At 41.9% G+C, this 25,738-nt stretch overlaps 1 protein-coding gene across 1 annotated transcript in view; it reads right to left on the bottom strand.

Annotated features, from left to right (window-relative positions):
- get3 (guided entry of tail-anchored proteins factor 3, ATPase) overlaps window positions 1–25,738 on the bottom strand; it is a 45,834-nt gene that overhangs the window by 13,892 nt on the left and 6,204 nt on the right. The window contains exons 2-5 of the mRNA XM_060899035.1: window positions 22,500–22,647; window positions 19,967–20,115; window positions 18,856–19,006; window positions 5,305–5,412 (exon numbers count right to left, since the gene is read on the bottom strand). Of these exons, the coding sequence (XP_060755018.1) occupies window positions 5,305–5,412; window positions 18,856–19,006; window positions 19,967–20,115; window positions 22,500–22,647 (556 nt within the window). The remainder of the gene's footprint in view (window positions 1–5,304; window positions 5,413–18,855; window positions 19,007–19,966; window positions 20,116–22,499; window positions 22,648–25,738) is intronic.

Below are 25,738 nucleotides of genomic sequence, written 5' to 3' on the forward strand. Positions count from 1 at the left end.
GAATCATATCGTGTACGAGTCAGGCTGTCCGTTTTTTCACTACTGCGCATGCATATAATGCATCTCGTTGAATATCGCGGTAATCACGTTATCAAATTCAAAAGATGTGGCCACATTATCGCCCATTTAAACACGTGCTTTTTTTTGTTGTTTACATCTACATCTACCAAAGCTACATTGCGATGTGGAATTTTCTGAAATGTGTACAGAAACTGCCAGAGACAGGGATAAAGCGACCTTGGTCTGAAGAGGAGAAAAAGGCCGCCGATAAAGCGTACGAGAAGGAGAAACGACAAAGGACTTAAGCAAACGTGGGAGCAGGGTAGGCCTTGGCTGCGATACGATTTTTACGGAATAATTAATTTTTCAAGTTGATTCCTCGTCAATATGAAGCTCCTAACGCTTTCTCTCTCATAAATGGTTAAATACAGAAAACATGTTGGACATATTTTGGGTGCTATAGTCATGATAGTAAGTAGATTTGTTTTCAATACTCATACACCAAGTTGCCAAGTTTTCCAATATATTATTATTTGTTGATATTATATTACGGTGCTCTGTGTTGTTCTCATTTATGTATTTAACAACAGTATCAAAATACTCGGGTCTTGAAATAAATGCACATTAGTCATGAACAATGGTAACTACTCTCTTTTGTGTTATTTTTGACAGAAGTAAAATTCATACATGAACAAATTTTGGCTAGTTGATTTTCTGTTTGGCGAGTTACTTTGGAAGGGAACTAGTCCAGCTGGCTGGTGAAAAAATATACGAATTTCTAGGCCTGGGTTCCAGTCCTGCAGCCAAGAACAGGGATCTTAGAATCAAGAACAAGTTCCTATTAAAGTGGCCGGTGAGTGCTAGCTAAACATTATTATTATGAATGCTGACAATTTTATTGACGTATATTTTACATTTATGTTTATATTTAATGTATAAAATCATCCACGTGTTCATTTGCGACGTGGTTTTTCCAAGTTTACACTGACGCCTTTTCATACATTAATAATCAGAAAATTTTCCAGATGATTATCAAAACATAAATACAACCCCGATTCAAAAAAAGTTGGGACAAAGTACAAATTGTAAATAAAAACAGAATGCAATAATTTACAAATCTCAAAAACTGATATTGTATTCACAATAGAACATAGACAACATATCAAATGTCGAAAGTGAGACATTTTGAAATTTCATGCAAAATATTGGCTCATTTGAAATTTCATGACAGCAACACATCTCAAAAAAGTTGGGACAGGGGCAATAAGAGGCTGGAAAAGTTAAAGGTACAAAAAAGGAACAGCTGGAGGACCAAATTGCAACTCATTAGGTCAATTGGCAATAGGTCATTAACATGACTGGGTATAAAAAGAGCATCTTGGAGTGGCAGCGGCTCTCAGAAGTAAAGATGGGAAGAGGATCACCAATCCCCCTAATTCTGCACCGACAAATAGTGGAGCAATATCAGAAAGGAGTTCGACAGTGTAAAACTGCAAAGAGTTTGAACATATCATCATCTACAGTGCATAATATCATCAAAAGATTCAGAGAATCTGGAAGAATCTCTGTGCGTAAGGGTCAAGGCCGGAAAACCATACTGGGTGCCCGTGATCTTCGGGCCCTTAGACGGCACTGCATCACATACAGGCATGCTTCTGTATTGGAAATCACAAAATGGGCTCAGGAATATTTCCAGAGAACATTATCTGTGAACACAATTCACCGTGCCATCCACCGTTGCCAGCTAAAACTCTATAGTTCAAAGAAGAAGCCGTATCTAAACATGATCCAGAAGCGCAGACGTCTTCTCTGGGCCAAGGCTCATTTAAAATGGACTGCGGCAAAGTGGAAAACTGTTCTGTGGTCAGACGAATCAAAATTTGAAGTTCTTTATGGAAATCAGGGACGCCGTGTCATTCGGACTAAAGAGGAGAAGGACGACCCAAGTTGTTATCAGCGCTCAGTTCAGTAGCCTGCATCTCTGATGGTTTGGGGTTGCATTAGTGTGTGTGGCATGGGCAGCTTACACATCTGGAAAGACACCATCAATGCTGAAAGGTATATCCAGGTTCTAGAGCAACATATGCTCCTATCCAGACGACGTCTCTTTCAGGGAAGACCTTGCATTTTCCAACATGACAATGCCAAACCACATACTGCATCAATTACAGCATCATGGCTGCGTAGAAGAAGGGTCCGGGTACTGAACTGGCCAGCCTGCAGTCCAGATCTTTCACCCATAGAAAACATTTGGCGCATCATAAAACGGAAGATACGACAAAAAAGACCTAAGACAGTTGAGCAACTAGAATCCTACATTAGACAAGAATGGGTTAACGTTCCTATCCCTAAACTTGAGCAACTTGTCTCCTCAGTCCCCAGACGTTTACAGACTGTTGTAAAGAGAAAAGGGGATGTCTCACAGTGGGAAACATGGCCTTGTCCCAACTTTGAGATGTGTTCTTGTCATGAAATTTAAAATCACCTAATTTTTCTCTTTAAATGATACATTTTCTCAGTTTAAACATTTGATATGTCATCTATGTTCTATTCTGAATAAAATATGGAATTTTGACACTTCCACATCATTGCATTCCGTTTTTATTTACAATTTGTACTTTGTCCCAACTTTTTTGGAATCGGGGTTGTAAATAGATGAAGCCTTAGTTAGAAGTCACGAAGGTTTAAAGTGCACATCACGGGTAAATTCAGGAGCAAGATCAATGTAATTCTCCTATTTTATATTAAACTTTGGTCAAATATCTGTAACATTCTGCATTTTGTAAAAACTTATCTTGCACAATACCAGAAAAATTCAGTTGAAATCAAGCCATTTGAGGCGAATTGGTCCGCCTCTGAAAAAACTTGCCGTTTGGATTTCCCGGCAAACAATGATTTGTGATGTCGCATGCAGGACACCTCCCTCTGAATCCTACGCCAGCGCTGGTTTGTTTATGAGAAAACGACCTGGTGGTTTTCTGCAAATTTCTTCAACGTTATCGCGTAATTATTAAAATGGTTAACAGATGTATCATAGGAGGGTGTAGCAACACCAATCTTGATGGGATTAGTACTCATCGTTTCCCAAAAGACCGGACAATGAGAGAGAAATGGGAGCGCTTGGTCTACACAGGCTGTGCACTGAAACTGTGCAAAGCTCTCGCAGCCTGCTGGCGCTTCCGCAGGCGTCATGAATCTGGCTCCAGACTCCCTTGGGATTTTTCCAGACGCGTTTTATTTTATTTTTTTCTGCTGTAGACAGATGGCCTTGTGCAAAATTACCCTTCTGGATGAGTGTGTAAAGGGACAGACTTTCATATAAAAAAAAAAAGAAATTGGTCCAGAATATGCCCTTTAATTGCTATTGAGTGTTGTATAAGGACAGAGTCATATTAGCCTACCTCATTGTCAACGAGCAAGATAACCGAGTAATAACTATACAAGGCTTTTAGGGTTTATATCGCCCCCTGGTGGTATTAAAGCTATGATTCCAGACTACCTAAAATGGAAGACCAAATGAACGAATTGGAAAATGCACACAGACATAATAATAATAAATAATCCCTAACAATAAAAGATGAAAAATAAATTATAACAAAGCATATTTATATTAATGTTTACACGTATTTAAAAAATTATGAAAACAATCAAAAACGAAGGTTAGTATTCAAATTGTAAGAAAGTTTTCATAATTAATAATATCGTTCAAAAAGTAATGCTTTTAGACCTCTCATTTAAATGTCGGCTAATTTTAACACGTCACTAAAATAACGTGCTGATCAATTAAGTAATATGGGCTGACTTTTTTCGTGGTATATCAGATATATTCCATTCAGCTAGCATGATATTGAACGAGTCAAAGACGAGTAGCTGAATGGAATATATCTGATAGACCACGAAAAAAAAGCCAGCCAATAATATTTTTTTATTATTATTATAACACACACACACACACACACACACACTCTCCTTTCAGGTGCTCAACAAGTCTTTCTCTTTCAAACTCTTCCGTATTTAACGAAGCAAACCTGGCAGCCATGTTTGTTTACAAATTTTCACAGCCGCTCACTAGAACAGAAGTTTTACATCTCCGACGTCTGACATCATGTTGTCTTGACAACCATGCAATATCGTAAACCATATTCAACACTCATTCTCCATTGGGTAAAGTGACGTAATACACGTAGGATAAGCGATATGCTAACGATACTGCATGCTATCAAACCAAATGAATGACACCTGCTCGAAGGGAATAGAACACGTTTTTATTCCATCAAAAAAAGTGCCCTGTATGTATAATAATAATAATAATAATAATAATAATAATCATCATTGGGTTTTTTTCACGGTCCAAATCCTGCGCTCTGACTGGCTGGCGAGCGGGTCTGTATCCTACGATACGGACCCCGGTTACGGACCTCTGGCGACTCGCTTGTTCACAACAACAAAACATAGTAGAATTTGTCAATATTTATCTTTTTTTTATAAGATTTATTTACAAGATTATCAAAAATCTTATAAATTTTTGCCAGCATTTCTCAGGAGAATAGCATTAATTTTACAGCATGGATAGCGATAACGACAGTGTTCACAGTGAAAGCGAGTTTTACTACCCTGAGGAAGAAGAAATAAAAGAAAACATTTCAGGAGAAAGCTAAAAACCTCTAACTTGCTAACGCCGAGCAGAAACATGGCTGAATCCTGAATGGCTCAATTTTGTATAAATCGGCGGCAAAATGTAGTTTTTTTCCTGCCATGGAAGTGCACTTGTATACCGAGGAGGAAGCCATTTGCATTACAGCCGTGAATGAGGATTCAAAATGGTTGTTCGGCTCGGTTTTCCCTTTCGGGCGCTCTCGTTTTCTGTTAGAATTTGGTAAAGAAAAAAATAAATATATTATTTACCAGCTTAAGGTCGGTCCGTATGGTGAAATACCGTGACCTCGGCCTTGGTCAGTACTTTCAAGACCTCGGTCACGGTATTTCACGATACGGACCTCCCAGCTGGTAAATAACATATCTTTTATGACATCCCGAGTTAACATGGATATGTAAATTATGATCTCTTCCATCAATTTACTACACAGACCATATTCGGGCACTTAGTACAAGTCAGGATGTTTTAAACAGATATGCTTCTCTGTCTCTCTGTGAATACATGACTTATAAATGCGCTAAACAAGAAACAACCGTATTGCTCGAGGAATAAAAAAGGGGGAAAGTTTTAAATGTAAGATACGTAGAGTGAGGGAAATAGTGCGTTGCGTGTGTATGAAGTGTTTAACAGTGTGTTCTAGGACTCACCGGGTCTTTAAACTGCTCGCTGACAGAACGGATAACAGGAAGCGTTTCCTCCAGTTTGGATGCCAGCTGATCTGCGTTCATATCGCCCAGCCCCAGCATGTTACACATCTACAGCAAGAAAACAAAAATCTCGTGTGAGTTTTTCCCACCGTAAATAATGTAAACAGGTCTCAGGAGGTGATCAGATATCAGTCACTGTAATGTTAATAGATAATTAATTATGTATGCTATTTATAATAGATCTTTAATTTATATATATATATATATATATATATATATATATATATATATATATATATATATATATATCTCAGGGATGTGATTTGGGGCTGGTGAAATTATCTGAAAATTTTAGCCGGGGGTCTGGGGGCCGCAGGCCCCCAGCTGGTCCAGGGCAGCACCCTGGTGGGGGGACAAGGGGGGAAGCCCCCCGAAGCTCCTGGGTTTTGGGGTTTTCTAACTTAAAAATTGTACTAAAATGGCAAGCAAACACACAAGAAAAAACTTGTCATGATTAACAAATTCAAGCCAATATAATGGTCAACATGCAACTCTGACACACACACTCTCGCTCACTCTCTCTCTCACTCGCACACTCTCTCTCGCTCTCTCTCTCATGCTCTCTCTCACTGGTGCTCTCTCTCGCGCGCGCGCGCTCCCTCTCTCACGCTCTCTCTCACTCACGCACACTCTCTCTCTCTCGCGCGCACTCTCACTCACACACACACACACTCTCTCTCTCTCTCTCTCTCACACACACCCTCTCTCTCTCTCTCACACACACACCCTCTCTCTCTCTCTCTCACACACACACACACACAAACTCACCCCGCCCCCAAAGAATCAGCGCGGCAGGGCCCGCTAGCCCCACGCCTTGGGACGTAATTCGCCCCGAGGCGAGCCGCGGCGCTCCGCTTAGGTTTCGTTTCTATCCCGGGCTCCAACCCGACTTTGGACGCTCGTAGCTCGGGCAGGGGAGGTCCCAGTATCCCCAAACTTGACAGCCAGAGACCTCTGCCCTCTCCCCAAAGAACAAAATCGCTGAACAAATGTCTCACAGTCTCATGTCCAACGTCTGTAGCAACCTCTTTCTCCAACCATTCCCAGCGGAACTTGTTTTTCACTATTCTGTCGATTTCTTTAACTCGATTTGCATCTTTACGCTCGATCGCGGAGGCTGCCATCTTTCAACTCTGTTTGAAGCGAGCTTACGTACAGCTATCAAAGCGCGTTCATTGGTTGTTACAGAGCGATGGGCCAATCACGTACCTCGTTTTATCTCAATGACGTAATTGCATCAATGAGATGAAACGAGGTACATGATTGGCCCATCGCTCTGTAACAACCAATGAATGCGCTCGCTTCAAACAAAGAGTTGAAAGATGGCAGCCTCCGTGATCGAGGCGTAAAGATGCAAATCCGAGGCTGCCATCTTTCAAACAAAGTCGGAACGAATAGGATACGAATGTGGATTTGAGGGGAAAATCGGAAACATTTTTTTTCAAGTTTTGAGGTGAAAAAAGCGGAATTCTGCGAATTCGCGGAAAAATCACATCCCTGATATATATATATATATATATATATATATATATATATATATATATATATATATATATATATATATATAGAGAGAGAGAGAGAGAGAGAGAGAGAGAGAGAGAGAGAGATTTAGTTAAGCCTAAGTCACAACCGGACGTACGATTTTTTGGCCGTGCGATTTTTGGCGTTTCCCAAATCGCTGCGTTTTTTTTGTTCATGGAGAAAGACGCACGTTGGCCGCAAGTTTGTCTTGCAACCTGAAACCGTAAGCGCCCGTAGAATTTGTTTGACATGACAAAGAACCTCTGCGGCCGGTCTGCGGCCAGTCTACGGCTCGAAAATCAGCACGTCACACGCGTGCCCTCCGTGCATTTCTTGCGTTTTTTGCACGTAGACCAGCCGTAGGAGCACGTACGGCCGGTTGTGACCGAGGCTTTAATTAATATACATTTACTATAATTCATAGATATTACAGACGTGCTACAAAGTTCATCTTGAATTACCCAGCTGATGTTTCTTGATGATAAAGACTCTTGACGTTGAACTTGCTGCCACTTGAATATCGCAGAGACAGAAATGATGCAATTATGCTTTTCAATTTTAAAATTGGATTTACGCATAAACAACATAGCGACATATTTTAAAACCTGCCATTTCTCACTATAACACCCGTCGCCATAGCTCAAACAACTTGTTTGCGTCATCCACCACAAGAAACAAAATTACTTCAGATTTTCTTTTCTCCCCCCTCCCCGAGAGCTGCGAACTTCTGGAACAATCTGCCATTTTCATGCAAAAGTAGTGCAACTTTAAGTTAGTTTAATCCTGCCTTACTGCAGTTTCTGAAAGACAAACAACGTAATTATCAGCCTCCTTAATCCGACTGTTCTTTATGTATTTATTCTTGATTACATGTTTCAAAGTACATTATAAAATCGATATACATAAGTTTTTATATTCTTCCATGTAACACTCTTTGCAGCATTATCTTATTACTAATTTTATTATTTTTCTGCACTTTTCAGTGATTCATTTTGCCCTGCGTCATGCGTATTTTACGCAATTTTAAAATAAATGACGCAGATGTTTTGCTTGTGGTGCGTATTTTTGACGCAAGGTCGCACTCGGAACATCCTCGAGTTACTTCTCTTCATTCAGGATATAGAGCGAAGGGATGTAGCTCGAGGTTGTTCTGAGTGGCAAGGTCCTAACGACGCTATATTCTTCTCGTTCAACATGACTGAACTGTTGTTATAATGCTTCATTTATCGACTACTATAGTCTTTTTTACTTGGCGGGCCTATATCTAGCTTCGTTTAATTCCGTCAGCAACGTGTCGGCAATTTCATTGGCTGGAAAGCTTCGGCATATGCAAATCCTTTCCAGCCTCGATTTGAAGCAAGTGAAAATAGCTCTCTCGTACTAATCGATAAAATTTATGTTTGCCAAAGCATTTCTTTGCGGTAATAAAAGATTGATCTAAATTTGTTTCTACTTAACAAACATATGAATAGCGCCTATCAAATGGGAAATTCAGTTAAAGTTTTGCTATGGTATTCAGTAAAAAGGTTTAGAAATTTAGGAAATATGAATTAATAGTAGAAAATTTTTCATTGGATGATATAAAAAGACTGACCAATCGAGATCGAGTTAACAGAAACACTAGGCGGAAGTAGCATCGGTCAACGATAAGGAGTGTTTACATTAACAACGCTACTGCAGTACATTTGAAAATGCATTTAATGTGAAAATCATGCCAAATAAACGCATGAAAGTGCAAAGCAAATTGATTTCTTTGTGGGGTCCGGGAGCATTTGAATTCTAGTCAAAACAGCCATAATACCGTATTTTCTGGACTATAGAGCGCACCTGTATATAAGCCGCATCCGCTCTATTTTTAAAAAAAAGATATACAAGCCGCACCGGGCTATAAGCCGCAGATATCTGTGTTGAAAAATTAGATATTTACTGCATGTACAGAACGATTTTGTACTGTAAATGTACATGTATGTACCTGAACAGATTCTTTCCGAACAGTGCCTTTTAACACGGCAGCAACTTTGCTGATTAAAACGGAACAGAACCGAGAGAAAATAACCGGTATTTATTTACCTTCATTTCTCCTGTGTTTGAAACCACAAGTCACTTTAATCATCTTCGCTGGATTTGAAAATAATTACCAGTTAGTAATTTGTCGTGCGTGTTCTATCTGCTAAAGATCTGCTAATTCTTCTTTGCATTGATTTTTCGTCTATCTTATTTTTGATTCTACTTCCGGTTAGAGCGCCCCTAGCGGTGGAAGAAAAATCCACAGAATAGCCGCATCTTTGTATAAGCCGCATGGTTCAAAACCTAGGAAAAAAGTAGCGGCTTATAGTCCAGAAAATACGGTAACTATTCTGTTTAATTCCATACTTTTTTCTTTTTTTTATTCTGAAAATTGTTATTGTTATTGTTTGCTTAGATGAATAACTCACACAATTGTTCACATGTTGGAATTAAATGATTTAAGTGTGACAGTGATAACTATTGTGTTTTTTGTTTTCAAAGTGTGTATTGTAATTTTGACTCGCTTTGGAAATTTTTGACTCACTGATTTAATATGTGGTGAGTCAGTTTGACTCATAGTCATTAGGAGCAAAATGAATCACTGACTTTTGTATTTCGATCCGGGCTGTCGAAGTTAACGCGATCACAACACATTAACGCAAATGCTTTTGAACGCCATCAAGGTCGTTGGTTTTTTTTTTTTTACGTGCGACTGATGCATGCACGTTCTGTGAAATAGGGAAGCGCGAGTGAGCGATGTAGCGTGTAGCTGGTCGGCGAAAGTCATGATAAAGTGCACTCACGTACAGAATCAACTTAGATTGTTGCGTTCTGATTTTATGTAAAAAAAAAAAAAAAAAGTGTATTTTGATAGTCCAGAGGTTGAGAAAAGATGCGCTAAGGTCCAGGTGTGTAAGCAGACGGGCTGTACACTGGAGTGAGAAAGATTCTTTTATTCTGAGAAATGCATGAGTGATCTACAAAAGTGTGTATAAATGCAGTTATTGCTCATGAATGTTCTGTATATTTCCCACCGAGTTTTTGCATTTTACTGTTAAACATCTTTATGAGCTGTGTGGCTCAACAAATGTATTTATTTGGGTTTTGTATTTTTTTATGTTCTTTATTTAAAAGATAGCCACCACTGCTGTCCAGAGTCCACATCAGCGAGTTTTAGTTTATTTTAGCGTACAGTTTGAGGCTGGAACGAGAGGAAAATACTGTATTGTTTTGTTCACAGTGAATTGTGCTGAAACCCTTAAAGGATATGGGACATGAAACATAAATGCACGCTATATCAGTTTCTTTCCATTAAAAATATGAAATAATTGCATCAACAAATACAAAATTATCTATTGAATTCAGCAAAATCGTTATATTCGTGATGATTATATGGCATTTCTGCTCGAGCTCCGATATGCATATTTTACAACCGGAAGAGCCGCCGTCACGTGATCATACGTCACAAAAACTTTCGGGTACAGCACAAGCGGGTAGATGAATATGGAGAAGTGTGAATCGTGATGACGAATGCGACAAAATAGTTTTTGTGTCTTGGATGACAAGAAAATTGTTTCGTTTTTAGAGTGTTTAACGTACATTGAACATCATGGTGTATTGCGACCTCCCAGTCAGTCAGACGCGCTGTTACTCCTGTTAGCAATGTAGCTAGGCTCAGCATGGCCAATGGTATTTTTTGGGGCTGTAGTTAGATGCGACCAAACTCTTCCGCGTTTTTCCTGTTTACTTAGGTTTATATGACCAGTGACATGAAACAAAGTTCAGTTACACAAATTGAAACGTGGCGATTTTCTATGCTATGGAAAGTCCGCACTATAATGACAGGCGTACGAACACCTTCTGCGCGCTTCGACAGCGCATTGATACCTTCACTCGGAGTTGTACCATTATTTTTTAGACAGGGCGGACGGACCAGGGCATTCGCCCGCCTGGCCGTGCCCGACGAGGAGCGCTCTCGGCCGGCTTGGGAGGCAGACGGCAGCCCCTCCTGGAAGTGTGGTTTTACCATGGGCCTCATGCGGTAAGGATTAGTATTATAATTTTGGGTGTATCAATTATTGATTATCATAATTCTGACTCGTTTCGCCATTTTGAATGTTTTCATCTCGGACTCTGGAAGCATTGTATCTCAATCAATCTCGAAAAATATCAGCAAAAAAATAACTAGCTTGCAACGGACTTTAGCTAGATCTATGATGAACTTTCAGTGTATGATACAAAAATAATATTTCTTTCAACAGATCATTAGCCTTTGAGCAGAATTGTTTTTAACTTACCAGGAAGTGTTATCGAGCCGACCGCTTTCAGTTTCATGGGGATTGAATGAACTCTCACTCTCAGAATCATCTGACCCGTCAGAGTAAAGACAAGATCCATGTTCATGTGAATTTCCAGCTATCGGTTCGAATTGATAGGGTCTAACTTCACATCTCTGGGAAACATCGGGAATGTCACTGTCGATGGTGTCCATTTCGGTAACCTGTTTACATTAGATACCCAAGCGCTGGCTCCTTGAAAAGTTTTTGTGACGTCACGGGTCACGTGACCACTTAGCTAATTAACGAATCATTGTTTTACGCTGATGTATAAAAAAGTTGAATAATGTGATGATTTTCACATTTTTGACGCCCTGCAGTGATTTCGATGGCATTTCTTATGTCCTTTATACATAATTATACCCAGAAAAAAATCCATGTCCCATGTCCTTTAAAATTATAAAGTTAACGCTGCTTTATTGTGGCTGCTGCCTCAGAGAGGCGAAGCGAGGCAGTAGCCACTAAGTCATCGTGTTGGAAGAATGTAAGAATGAGTAACAATAGCGCACTGCCCATGTGCGTTACAATCAGAAGAACGGCGAATCGTGATACAAACAGTTGATCTCGCGTTATCAAAGGTACGCAAAAACGAGTGGTGAAGTCATGATGTCATCGCGTTGCAAGAATGAGTGTAACAATAGCGAAACTTCGTAACTAATCAGCACTCATCCTGATCGAGTTCGATTACCCCTTCTACTTCTTGATAAACTTCGGAACCAGAAACGAAATAAGAGAAACCTCGTTATAACGTTGTAGTATCAGAAGATAATCGGCAGATAAAAAGATAAACAAAATTCACCTCGTGGTTCGCCAAGGCTACAGACTCCATATCAAGTAAGTGGGGTTTATTTCTAGAAAATTTACCTTTTGATTATCACAGCTTTTGTTTAGCCCTTCTGAAAGGTCAAAGGAAAGGTTTTGTACACTACCGTTCAAAAGTTTGGGGTCACTTTGAAATGTCCTTATTTTTGAAAGAAAAGCACTGTTCTTTTCAACGAAGATCACTTTAATCAGAAATCCACTCTATACATTGCTAATGTGGTAAATGACTATTCTAGCTGCAAATGTCTGGTTTTTGGTGCAATATCTCCATAGGTGTATAGAGGCCCATTTCCAGCAACTCTCACTCCAGTGTTCTAATGGTACAATGTGTTTGCTCATTGCCTCAGAAGGCTAATGGATGATTAGAAAACCCTTGTACAATCATGTTAGCACAGCTGAAAACAGTTGAGCTCTTTAGAGAAGCTATAAAACTGACCTTCCTTTGAGCAGATTGAGTTTCTGGAGCATCACATTTGTGGGGTCGATTAAATGCTCAAAATGGCCAGAAAAAATGTCTCGACTATATTTTCTATTCATTTTACAACTTATGGTGGTAAATAAAAAAGTGTGACTTTTCTATTCTTTAAGTTCGTTCCTTAAGACAAGTATTTTTTAGGATGTTACCTTGTTTGTTGACAGTTTCGGCGAACACTTCCGCCTTCTTCAAAACAGTCACCAGATGTCGAGTGGTGACGTGCCTTATCAGCTGATGTACTCTATGGAGGCGTGAACGTCCTGCCTAATTGGACAGGTAGTCCACGCCTCCTGCTGTCAGGTCGCTGCCCCAGGACTGCGCTCAAGGTGTGTGACAGCGCGTACGCTCCCTCATCCCGGTTCATCGTCCTCTGCGCCCGCTTGCGTATCTCCACTGCCTCCAAAATCCAACGCTGGTATCTATTTTCTTCAGCGCGAATTGCGGAGATACGCAAGCGGGCGCAGAGGACGATGAACCGGGATGAGGGAGCGTACGCGCTGTCACACACCTGGAGTGCAGTCCTGGGGCAGCGACCTGACAGCAGGAGGCATGGACTACCTGTCCAATTGGGCAGGACGTTCACGCCTCCATAGAGTACATCAGCTGATAAGGCACGTCACCACTCGACATCTGGTGACTGTTTTGAAGAAGGCGGAAGTGTTCGCCGAAACTGTCAACAAACAAGGTAACATCCTAAAAAATACTTGTCTTAAGAAACGAACTTAAAGAATAGTTATAATTAGTTAGACATAATGAACTTTTACTACATACAAAAGTGTGACTTTTCATGGAAAACACAAAATTCTCTGGGTGACCCCAAACTTTTGAATGGTAGTCTAAGACCCCGTCCACACGTAGCCGGGTATCTGCTAAATCGAAGATATTTTTCTACGTTTTGGCCTGTCATCCACATGAAAACACATCAAAAACGAATATTTAAAAAAACTCCGGGCAAAGTGAAGATTTTTGAAAACTCCGTGTATGCCTTTTCGTGTAGACAGAGATAACCGGAGTTTTGCGTTTTAGAACGTCACAATCTGCGCCAAAAAAATGACAACAAATCTGCCCTGACGTCAAACGTGCGACCTTTGTTTACTGCAGAAGCCAGATTAAGCATGGACTTAAGCTAGCCGCACACCACGGCGATCCACGCGGTACCGAACCGACCCATTTCAGAGCCGACTCCCGACAGGGCACGCACATATCCCCCGACTGTTGACGAGTGCAGTCGCGATTGAAGCGACACGTGACAACTTAATAGCTTTGTGATTGGCTACTGGATATAGTTACTGTTAAATCCAACACTTGAAGATGCTACAGGCTGAATTACAAATGACACAACATGGAATATGTAGCGCACTATCTAGGCTGCATGAGCTATTATTCCCAACCTTAAATAGTGCACTTATATAGGGGAGTTAAAGCGATTTGGAATTCAGCCACACAACTTGAGCAGAGTGGCTTTCCAGCCCACTGTGTCTATGGATAAAGCTTCAGTCTATGGAATTACAGTATATACCTGCATTAGGTGCTACCAACACGTATTTCTCGCGCTAGAAATTGTGTTTAATGATGTCACGCGTTATATGCGAAAGATATGATTGGCTATTGCTAGCGACTCTCGCCGATCAGTCTGGCTCCCGATTAGTTTTTCGAATCGGCTGTGAGATGAGTCGGTACCATCGAAAACTAGTCTTTACGCCTGACTCGCGACTTCAGTTGGCTCGGTACGCTGAAAATCGGCGTAGTGTGCGGCTAGCTAAAGAGTAATGGATCGGAGTAGTGCCGAAAGCGTTAATTATTGTGCAGGTGCTATTTACATGTTTAATCTTAGAAGCCCAACTACTGCTCCAAGAGCACAGGCGATGTGATTAGGGGGTAGGATTTGGGGAAATAACCATCTACAGGTTTGGAATGCTTATGAATGTGATTGAAAACGCAGATGTTCGGTTATGTGTGGAAGGGATTTTTTTCGAAGACGAGGTGGTGTGGATAAAACATTTTTATAAACGGAGAGGGGGAAAATGTTCGGTTTTAAAAATACCCGGCTACGTGTGTACATGGCATAAGTTTAAGCTTTTTGGCAGATATACTGAGAAGCCGATATCAAACTTCTGCTATTCGCTTTAATTTCTGAGTCTTTACACTACACTTGTGAAACGAAACAAAATGTGCTCATTAGTATTAAACAATACTTCGAAGACAATTCACGAACGAGTGTGTTCTTACTATTTTGAAAATAGATCTAGTTCAAAAAACAGTAAATAAAATCGGTAACCAAAATACTCCAAGCCCTGATGCTGCTCACAGCTTGGTGACGTTTGTCAGAGATGAGCCGAGGAGAGTTGATAACATGTACATATGCGATATTTACTGTATAGACATGGGATCAGAAAACTATTTTATTTATAAGCAGCAGCCACATGTACACATAGGATACCTTTTTTTTTTTAATGAAGCAGGGGAATAAAATACCAACTAAAAATATTTTTTTGCTGTGTCCAGCCTTATCCTTCCTGACCTGGCCACATGCATTTGCATAAAGCAAGTAGATCTGTCCACTCCCACACCATAAAGACTTGAAAAATATCCTTTTAGGGTACATTTAGAAAAGATGAAAAAAACGTTCAATTAATCACCAGTTAACTATGGTCAATAGGCCATGTGGCAGCGGGGGCGTGGTCAAGCACCGGTCTGTGACAGGAGGGCGGAGCCCTATTTAGGGAGGGACAGCGAGAGCAGAGGAGATCTCTCCCGAACCAGACACCTGATGTGTGTGCATGCGTGTCTGTGCCCAACATATTGTGTTCACTGAAAAGTGTAACAATAAAACTCTTTGTTGAACCTGATCTCTGTCCTGCCATCCTCTGTGCTCCACCCCTCCGTAAGAACTACTACAGGTCATTTGCAGGAATTGGTCACATGTCAATTTTCCCCGTAGCAACAAGCCCGTGGTGGGCAGGCTAACTTGACATTCCTCGACGACCATAAGAGTTTGACTAGCGATACGAAGCAATCCATTTCTATAATAGCTGCTTTTACCTTTTCTGCTGTCTTTTTTGACCTGAATTTTCGTGTGCACTTGGAAAAAGTTTGCGGTTTTAACTTCTGTCGTAAGTTAAAGCGAATCATCGGCCGTAAAAGAGTTTTTTGGACTCAAGTTGGTCACCGCCGAAAGAAATTGATCATCGAACAACAAGTACCAAAGGAAAAAGAAATCTAAAACCTGGTGTTGTACCTTCTGTTCTTAACTGGAGTGGTACTGTAAAGCAAAGAAGAAAATTCGTACGACGTGTCCTGATTCAAATACATAAGAAGCAATGCTATGTTCGCAAAAGAAACAGTGCAGAAGGGGTTGAGCGAATGATAAAGGTAGAAAAGGAGAAATTATAAGAAGTTATACCTGAGAAATCCGCCATTTCGCACGTGAATTTCTTCCGGTGGCGACCAACTTGAGTCCAAAAAACTCTTATGGCCAGTGATTCGCTTTAACTTATGACAGAAGTTAAAACTGCAAACTTTTTCCCCAAGTGCACATGAAAATTCGGGTCAAAAAAGACAGTAGAAAAAGGTTTTAAAAAAAAAAAAAGCCATTATAGAAATGGATTGCTTTGTATCGCCAGTCAAACTCTTATGGCTGTCTAGGAATGTCAAGTTAGCTTACCCACCACGGCAATATATACAGTGGTGTGAAAAAGTGTTTGCCCCCTTCCTGATTTCTTTTTTTTTTTTTTTTGCATGTTTGTCACACTTAAATGTTTCAGATCTCATATCATCTGTAGCCGCTTTATCCTGTTCTACAGGGTCGCAGGCAAGCTGGAGCCTATCCCAGCTGACTACGGGCGAAAGGCGGGGTACACCCTGGACAAGTCGCCAGGTCATCACAGGGCTGACACATAGACACAGACAACCATTCACATTCACACCTACGCTCAATTTAGAGTCACCAGTTAACCTAACCTGCATGTCTTTGGACTGTGGGGGAAACCGGAGCACCCGGAGGAAACCCACGCGGACACGGGGAGAACATGCAAACTCCGCACAAAATGGCCCTCGCCGGCCACGGGGCTCGAACCCGGACCTTCTTGCTGTGAGGCGACAGCGCTAACCACTACACCACCGTGCCGCCTATGTTTCAGATCATCAAACAAATTTAAATATTAGACAAAGATAACACAAGTAAACACAAAATGCAGTTTTTAAATGAAAGTTTTTATTATTAAGGGGAAAAAAAAATCCAAACCTACATGACCCTGTGTGAAAAAATGATTGCCCCCTAAATCTAATAACTGGTTGGGCCACCCTTAGCAGCAATAACTGCAATCAAGCGTTTGCGATAACTGGCAACGAGTCTTTTACAGCGCTGTGGAGGAATTTTGGCCCGCTCATCTTTGCAGAATTGTTGTAATTCAGCCACATTGGAGGGTTTTCAAGCATGAACCGCCTTTTTAAGGTCATGCCACAGCATCTCAATCGGATTCAGGTCCGGACTTGGACTAGGCCACTCCAAAGTCTTCATTTTGTTTTTCCTAAGCCATTCAGAGCTGGACTTGCTGGTGTGTTTTGGGTCATTGTCCTGCTGCAGAACCCAAGTGCGCTTCAGCTTAAGGTCACGAACAGATGGCTGGACATTCTCCTTCAGGATTTTTTGGTAGAGAGCAGAATTCATGGTTCCATTTACCACAGCAAGTCTTCCAGGTCCTGAAGCAGCAAAACAGCCCCAGACCTTCACACTACCACCACTATACTTTACTGTTGGTATGATGATCCTTTTCTGAAATGCTGTGTTACTTTTACACCAGATGTAATGGGACATACACCTTCCAAAAAAAGTTCAACTTTTGTCTCGTCAGTCCACAGAGTATTTTCCCAAAAATCTTGGGGCTCATCAAGATGTTTTCTGGCAAAACTGAGACGATCCTTTATGTTCTTTTTGCTCAGCAGTAGTTTTTGTCTTGGAACTCTGCCATGCAGGCCATTCTTGCCCAGTCTCTTTCTTATGGTGGAGTCACGAACACTGACCTTAACTGAGGTACAATAAGTGAGGCCTGCAGTTCTTTGGATGTTGTCGTGGGGTCTTTTGTGACCTCTTGGATGAGTCGTCGCTGCGCTCTTGGGGTAATTTTGGTCGGCCGGCCACTCCTGGGAAGGTTCACCACTGTTCCATGTCATCGCCGTTTGTGGATAACGGCTCTCACTGTGGTTCGCTGGAGTCCCAAAGCTTTAGAAATGGCTTTATAACCTTTTCCCGACTGATAGATCTCAATTACTTTGTTTCTCATTTGTTCCTGAATTTCTTTGGATCGCAGCATGATGTCTAGCTTTTGAGGATCTTTTGGTCTACTTCACTTTGTCGGGCAGGTCCTATTTAAGTGATTTCTTGATTGAGAACAGGTGCGGCAGTAAATCAGGCCTGGGTGTGGCCAGAGAAATTGAACTCAGCTTTCCAAAGATGCGATAAACCACAGTTAATTTATGTTTTAATAGAGGAGGAAATCACTTTCACACGGGGTCGTGTAGGTTTGGATTTTTTTTTTCCCTTAATAATAAAATCCTTCATTTAAAAACTGCATTTTGTGTTTACTTGTGTTATCTTTGTCTAATATTTAAATTTGCTTGATGATCTGAAACATAGGCGGCACGGTGGTGTAGTGGTTAGCACTGTCGCCTCACAGCAAGAAGGTTCAAGCCCCGTGGCCGGCGAGGGCCTTTCTGTGCGGAGTTTGCATGTTCTCCCCGTGGGTTTCCTCTGGGTGCTCCGGTTTCCCCCACAGTCCAAAGACATGCAGGTTAGGTTAACTGGTGACTCTAAATTGACCGTAGGTGTGAATGTGAGTGTGAATGGCTGTCTGTGTCTATGTGTCAGCCCTGTGATGACCTGGCGACTTGTCCAGGGTGTACCCCGCCTTTCGCCCGTAGTCAGCTGGGATAGGCTCCAGCTTGCCTGCGACCCTGTAGAACAGGATAAAGCGGCTACAGATAATGAGATGAGATCTGAAACATTTAAGTGTGACAAACATGCAAAAAAAAAAAAAAAAGAAATCAAGAAGGGGGCAAACACTAACACCACTGTGTTATATTTTATATATAAAAATAAATTTTCTTTTCCCCTTTTTAGCATAAGGGACAATTTTCAATTTGGGCACGAGCCCCGTTATTGTCTCTTGCCACCCTGTTGATTGTTCTGTATTTGGTTGTATTCAATTCTGGGGTTTTTTTTCTTTGCATTTACTTTAATTATTGTAATTATTTATCTTTTGTGGCGAACCGCAATAAACTAAATTTCTAATCTCCATCAGGTTCTCACACACAGCATGCAGTTGCGCAGACCTGAGAGATGAAGGGGCTGATCTGGTTCTTGATCTGCATGAGGCGGCCCAGGCCTCGCTCCACGATGGTGGGGAAGTTGAGCAGGCGCAGCGTGTGGCCTGTAGGAGCCGTGTCGAACACCACCACAGAGAAGTTCATGCCCTTTACTAACCTGCAGCAGAGCGTGAGAAAGAAAGGACGATGTACATAATCAGGAAATTACAGTAAAGCGGGTCGACTGAATAATTCAGACAGATCTCTTAGCGCCACCTGGTGGCTAAAAAAAACAAACTTCCACATCTCATTTCATTTCATTAAAAATATCTATTTCTAACAATATATATTTTTACATAAAGATAAACAACATGTTAATTAATAGGACCTGATTTTAATTAAAACATCTTACACAAACTGACAAGAATATAACTGCTCTTGTAAAATAATTTATATACAGAATAATCAAAAATATCAATGCTGTTAGGATAATGACTTTCCACTTAACGTAATTTAAAAATAATTAAATTTCAGTGATTAGGCTTGTGTTATGAATTTGTGCTTCACACTGAGTGAAATCATTTCTCTCAATCCATGAGCTTTCATTTTTCTCAAACATGCCTTTCATTCCTTTTTTCGGATACTCAGACTTGCTAATTAATTAGTTAAAACTGTTTAATGTTTCAAATTGAAGGAAAGCTTTTGTTGATGGAGCTGATATGAAGCACGTTAAACAGATAAAGCAGATTTAAATAAGGCCGATATCATGGATTGCGAAGAAATCCATCTTTTCACCTCTTAAACGAAGATGTTTACGAGTACACGTAGACGATACAGACATGAACAAAATCCTCAGGGATACAAATAGAGAATAGAAATCTAGGCGTGTGTGTGTTCATGGCAGCAGGGTGGTGTAGCCTTTCTATATGGAGGAGTTTGCATGTTCTCTGCCTGTGCGAGGTTCCCTCCTGGTGCTCCGGTTTCCTCCGACAGCCCAAATACATGTGGATTTGGTCAACTGGCTACTCGAAGGTGTGAATGCGAGTGTGAGCGGTTGTTAGTCCTGCGACACAGCGGGATACATAATGGATGGATGAGTGTTCATTAAAAAGAGCCACCGGTGGGCGTGGTGTCTGACCTCATGACCTCGGCGTAGCTCATGGCCTCGTCGATGCCGGGGAAAGCGCTCATGGCCTCCTGCATCATCTTCTTGCCCATACTCAGCATGTTGTCCTCTTCGAAGAACTCGTCCGGCAGCTCGGCCACGCCCAGACTCGGGTCGATCTCCTGCAAAGACAGAGAGGAGGAGGGAAGTGAGCGATGGATTGAGGCGATTCCCAAGCAACACTTAATGGGTACATTCTACTGCACTTATATTAGTGTAAATAATATAAAAGGTAATATAAAATGTAAAGCCTTTGGCCCTACCACCAGAGCAAACATCTAGCCAGAGCAAACGCCTGCCCTTGGCCCTACAGCCAGAGCAAACGCCTGCCCTTGGCCCTACAGCCAGAGCAAACGCCTGCCCTTGGCCCTACAGCCAGAGCAAACGCCTGCCCTTGGCCCTACAGCCAGAGCAAACGCCTGCCCTTGGCCCTACAGCCAGAGCAAACGCCTGCCCTTGGCCCTACAGTAGGGGTGTGCAAAAATATCGATATGGCGATATATCACGATACTTTGTCTTCCGATTCAATATCGATGCTCAAAATTTGAATATCGATATTTTTTCAAATAATAAATCATGTTTCAGACGGGTTGTAAATCCAGTACGACTTCCGCACCTCCGCTCCGCGTCGCTGTGCCGCTCCCTCACTGCAAGGCACTCTTCATCTCTTTTTTCCCCGGCGGTTGCAGTGAGGAAAAAAAAAACAAGCAAGCATGGCTGTTAACGTAAACCTAGAGACGCCGCCGAACTTTAAAGCAGATGTTTGGAGGCACTTTGGATTCCAAAGGAAAGGAGAAAAAAAAAAACAGTGAGCCGGACAAAGAGTACGCACTCTGCAAAACCTGTTTCGCTCCAATTAGATATTCAGGTAACACAACAAACTTGCGAACTTACTTAGCACGACACCACCCTGACATATTAGCTCAGCCGGAGCCACCGAAACCCGACTTGAAGCAAACTACACTGGACAGCGCCAAAGTCCTCCCGTCTACTTCAGTGATGTGTGACTTACTGTAACTGTGAACTTAATTTTGTCATTTAAGGCCAAAGGCAAGCAGCTGCACTTTATCTTGCATTTTCAATTTTAGTGTGTGTGAGACACTGCATTTTATTTTGAGTATTTACTCAAAGTTCAGAAGAAACATGATTCACTGAGGTTTCAGTTCAGTTTCAGTGTGTGGACACTGACCCACACTGCGCTTTGTTTCATAATTGTGCTCAGGGAGACTAAGATGCCCACTGCACTTTTCAATGTGTTTCAGACAGTGTGTTGTTCCTGCAAAATAAGCACAAGTTAAATGTTCTCCGGTATATGTTCTCAAGTTTACAAAGAACAAATTGATTAGTGTTAGCACTGAAATGTATATGCAGTCAAGTTTTGCAAGTATATGCAAGTATATGCAGTGCAAGTTTTAAGTTTTCATAAAGCAATTTGATTCTGCTTGTTAAGCAGCACTGATGTGTCCATGCTTACAGAAAAGTTGATAATACTAGCACAGAAATGGGAATTTTCTGTATGTTGTAGTGAAGCAACTCTTGGTTTTGCCAGCAGTGGAATAGAGACAAATACATGTCTGGCAAGAGTGTGTAGTTATGTATGTGAAATGTAATTTTACAGTGGTCAATAAATTCTGATTTTCTTCAGTGACACAGATATCGTGATGTGGTTGAAATTTCTTGCAATATATCGATTATCGCAGAATCGCTGTACCGTGATATTATCATTATCGTGGGCAAAATATCACCATAATATCGTATCGTGAGGTATCTGGTGATACCCAGCCCTACCCTACAGCCAGAGCAAACGCCTGCCCTTGGCCCTACAGCCAGAGCAAACGCCTGCCTTTGGCCCTACAGCCAGAGCAAACGCCTGCCTTTGGCCCTACAGCCAGAGCAAACGCCTGCCTTTGGCCCTACAGCCAGAGCAAACGCCTGCCTTTGGCCCTACAGCCAGAGCAAACGCCTGCCTTTGGCCCTACAGCCAGAGCAAACGCCTGCCTTTGGCCCTACAGCCAGAGCAAACGCCTGCCTTTGGCCCGACAGCTTTTGTTCCTACAGGCAAAGCAAACATCTGCATTTAGGACTACAGTTGGAGTAAACATCTGCATTTAGTTGGAATAAATATCTCCAGTTGTAAAATGCTCGATTTTAATCCTCATTGTCCTGCTCAGGACTTTCGCACTTTCTTTTGTAAAAATGAAAAAAATAAATCTAGCCTTATGTGGACCATTTCATGATTTTTTTTTTAAAATACCAATAACTGTAAAAAGGAAAACGTAACATGATCAGTACTGAAGACCTTAAGGAAGCTGATGAACCATAACGTCATACTCCTGAATGAAACAGTATCTGGGGTGAGAAAGGAAACCATGAAACGAGAGACAGAAACATTAAACAGAATTTTTTGTGAAAAGATGTTGCAGGAAAAACAAATAATTGTGTCTTCCAACTGAAAAAACTCTGATCAGTTCCTCAACACGAGGGGTTTTGCAGGGAGAGAACTGACCATGGCGAAGAGGTTATCGTAGCCCTTCACTTTGGTGGGAACTTTGGAGAACTTCTGGTCGAAGGCGTCTGAGATGTTGTGTGCTGGGTCGGTGGAGATGATGAGGACGCTCTCCCTCACCGTGGACAGCTGCACGGCCAAACTGCAGCTGCGAAACAAGCAGAGGAAGGGAAAAACATATATTACCAGCCATACGATAAATAAACAAAACACCTGTGACGAAACCCAGGACTGTTCACAAAGCCCATGAGAGGCAAAGTGTGTGTCCTGAAGTTCAGCCAAGTGTCTGGAACACGGTGTACAGCTTGGTTATTGATTTAGCCCATTAGACATATTCTCTTCCTCTCACGCACTCATCACGTCTCTTCTCCATCTTCATTTTTTTCTTTATTCTATTTATTTAAAACAACCAAAGTTTAAAAACAGCAAGACAATTTTAAAAAAAGAAGAACCATCAATAAATAAAAATCGCACTAGCCCACATAGACCTAAACCACACACATCCATGAAATACAAACACAAATGCCGCTTTTCCACTACAAACGCGGCTGAGTCGGGCTGAGCCGTGCCGTGCTGAGTCGGGCTGAGTCGAGCTGAGTCGAGCTGAGTGGGGCTGTTGGAGTTGCATTTCGACTACAGCCGCGCTGAACCGTGCTGGCTGGAAGTGGGTGGACACATTGGGTGGAGTTAGCGAAAGTGGGTGGACGTCACGTGATGTCGTTAAGCAGCGCAAACAGTGACATCAGTGACCTTTTAAGCGGTAGTCTAACGACCCGGATAGTAAACAATAAACATGGAGGACATGGAGTCGTTAGTGTTGCTGGTCTTGGTGCTGTGGCTTGTTGTCACCGACAACGCCAACAGATACTGGCAAGAGCGTATAGATGAGGCGAGGCGCATAAGGCTTCAGAAATTCTCGTAATTCGTAATTCTTCTTCTTCCGGGTTTACGGTGTTTACAGATCCCAGCGTGCTCGCGGGGCGTGTGTGGGCGTGTGAGGACACTCCTCCTCACCAATCAGTGCACAGGGGAGTGTCTCCTCACGCCCCCAACCTCACTCAGCTCGGTTTGGCTCGCTTCAGCCCCACTCCAAAACCGTGCGAGTTTTGGGTGCTAAGCAGGGCTGAAGCGAGCCGAGTCGTGCTGCTCTAAGGTAGTCGAAACGCGAGCCGTGTTGGGCTGAAGCGAGCTGAAAAAGGGTAGTGGAAAAGGGCCAAAACAGACAGACGTAGTGAGCTCAAGTATTAAGTAATGGGGTTCCCTATCTCTGTGTTTGGATTTCATGGATGTGTCTGTGCGTGGTTTTTTTTTTTTTTTAGGTCTATGTGGGATAGTGTGATTTATTTATTCACGGCTCTCCTTTTTCCCCCTCCTAATTTACTTATCTAATTAAGTGAGTTAAACCAGGCATTAGTGGGTCGGAATCGTTGCGAAGAGGTAATTTACTTTGAGGAGAAGGACCATTTTTGTGGCTGCTGCCTCATAGAGGCGAAGCGAGGCAGTAGCCACGATGTCATCGTGTTGTCTAGGGTTGGGTACCGAAATTTGGTACAGGTATGGCACCGGGGCGAACATCAACGGTAGTAATCAGTCCGAAATACAACATGAATTTTGGTGCCACAAAATACACAGCTGCGCCCTCTGGTGTTCACTGTTAACAGCGGCACCGTATTCAGTAGACCTACACACTCAGCAGGCAGAAAGGTCAAGATCTTGTCTCAAGCAAACGTTCCAAAGTATGGTTATATTTTACAAGAAAGGATGCTGAAACTTCCACGTGCAACAAACGTTTGAGGACATTTTCATGCAAAAGCAGGAACACGTCAAATTTAATGAAACATTTGGTCACACATGGGATCCATCTAAAGGCCGAAGCTTGCACCGTTTTTGACAGCCTCTGTGAACGTGACCCTATAGACCCCTTTCACTGACGTCACCCGAAACCGGAAGTAAACAGACCCTGCGCCATTTTGGAAGACCAACAAACTCGTGATTAGGGGGAAATAACGGCAGCGGTATGTGAACCCACGAGAATAAAGTGGAGTGGCAAACGACTTAAACAAATCTGAGCTGTTTTATTTATGATTTATTGGCCCAACAGTAGACTTGAAAGAAACCTGTGTGAGACTTGGCAAAAAACTGTGGATATAATGGATAAGTCTGTGCATGATCTGCGGACACTGAGGTAAGCAAACGCAAGAAATTCAGATTTAAAACATGATAAATTGACCTCAAGTTGATAACTGTATGAGGAGCAAGCCTCCCAGACTTCTACAATTTAATAATAATAATTTAGGATGGTTTGGGGCTTGCTCTCCCTCCTATTATATAAATAAAGCATAGTTGTTGTGTAGGCATATATCATAAATACATATGTATAATTTGGATAAATTAACCTAAATTATGGATACCTTAATAGTAACAAAAAGTATTAATTTTTCAACTGAAAAGATATATTATTAAAAGATAAATATCAACAAGATTACCTTGGCCATAACTATGTGTAGGTTATTCTTAACAGCTGTAATATCACGAACCAAGCCACTAACAACATAATTGTAAAGGCCAATTTATGCTGACAACCCAGTCCTCGCAGATAGCGTCGCAGACAGTGTCTGCGTAGCCCCCCCACCTTCGCAGACGCTCTGCGCGCACCTCCCAAAAATTGTGACCACCGCAGAAGCCTCACAGACAGCGCCGCAGACAAGAGGGCTCTGATTGGTCCACTCTACATCCGCTGTACACGCACTTCCGCTTCCCTACTTTCCCGGTTTGGTTTGTTTTCACAACCGGCATTTTTAAAAACACGAGCGAAGATGGAGCAGCATGAAGAGCGGTTGATCGAGGAAGTACGTACATCTATACGACTCCAGTTCTAGTCATTATAAAAAAAAAAAAAAAGTTCTAGTCATTATAAGTAACCGGAGGATAAACACTCCACTAACCACACCCACCAACTACTCCTAGCGACTTCGCGCCCCCTTGCGTTGTGCCGGTGAATAACATCGCGCACGCCTATTACTCCCCGCTCAACGATAAATTACAACTGTCTGCGAAAAGCTATCTGCGAAAGCCTTGTCGCACGAGCATGCAGAGGCCTTAAGCCTGTAGCCCTTTGTAGGCTTTCAAGTCATCAGCAGTGTAGGCACTGGGTGTAAACAACTAATAGTTTACAATGTCTGGGTAGCAAACAGATGGCAGAATTGGTGTCCGGTCCTCCTTATGTATCTGACACGGAG

The sequence above is a fragment of the Neoarius graeffei genome, chromosome 18 (genome assembly GCF_027579695.1).
Source record: "Neoarius graeffei isolate fNeoGra1 chromosome 18, fNeoGra1.pri, whole genome shotgun sequence".
Taxonomy (NCBI): Eukaryota; Metazoa; Chordata; class Actinopteri; order Siluriformes; family Ariidae; genus Neoarius; species Neoarius graeffei.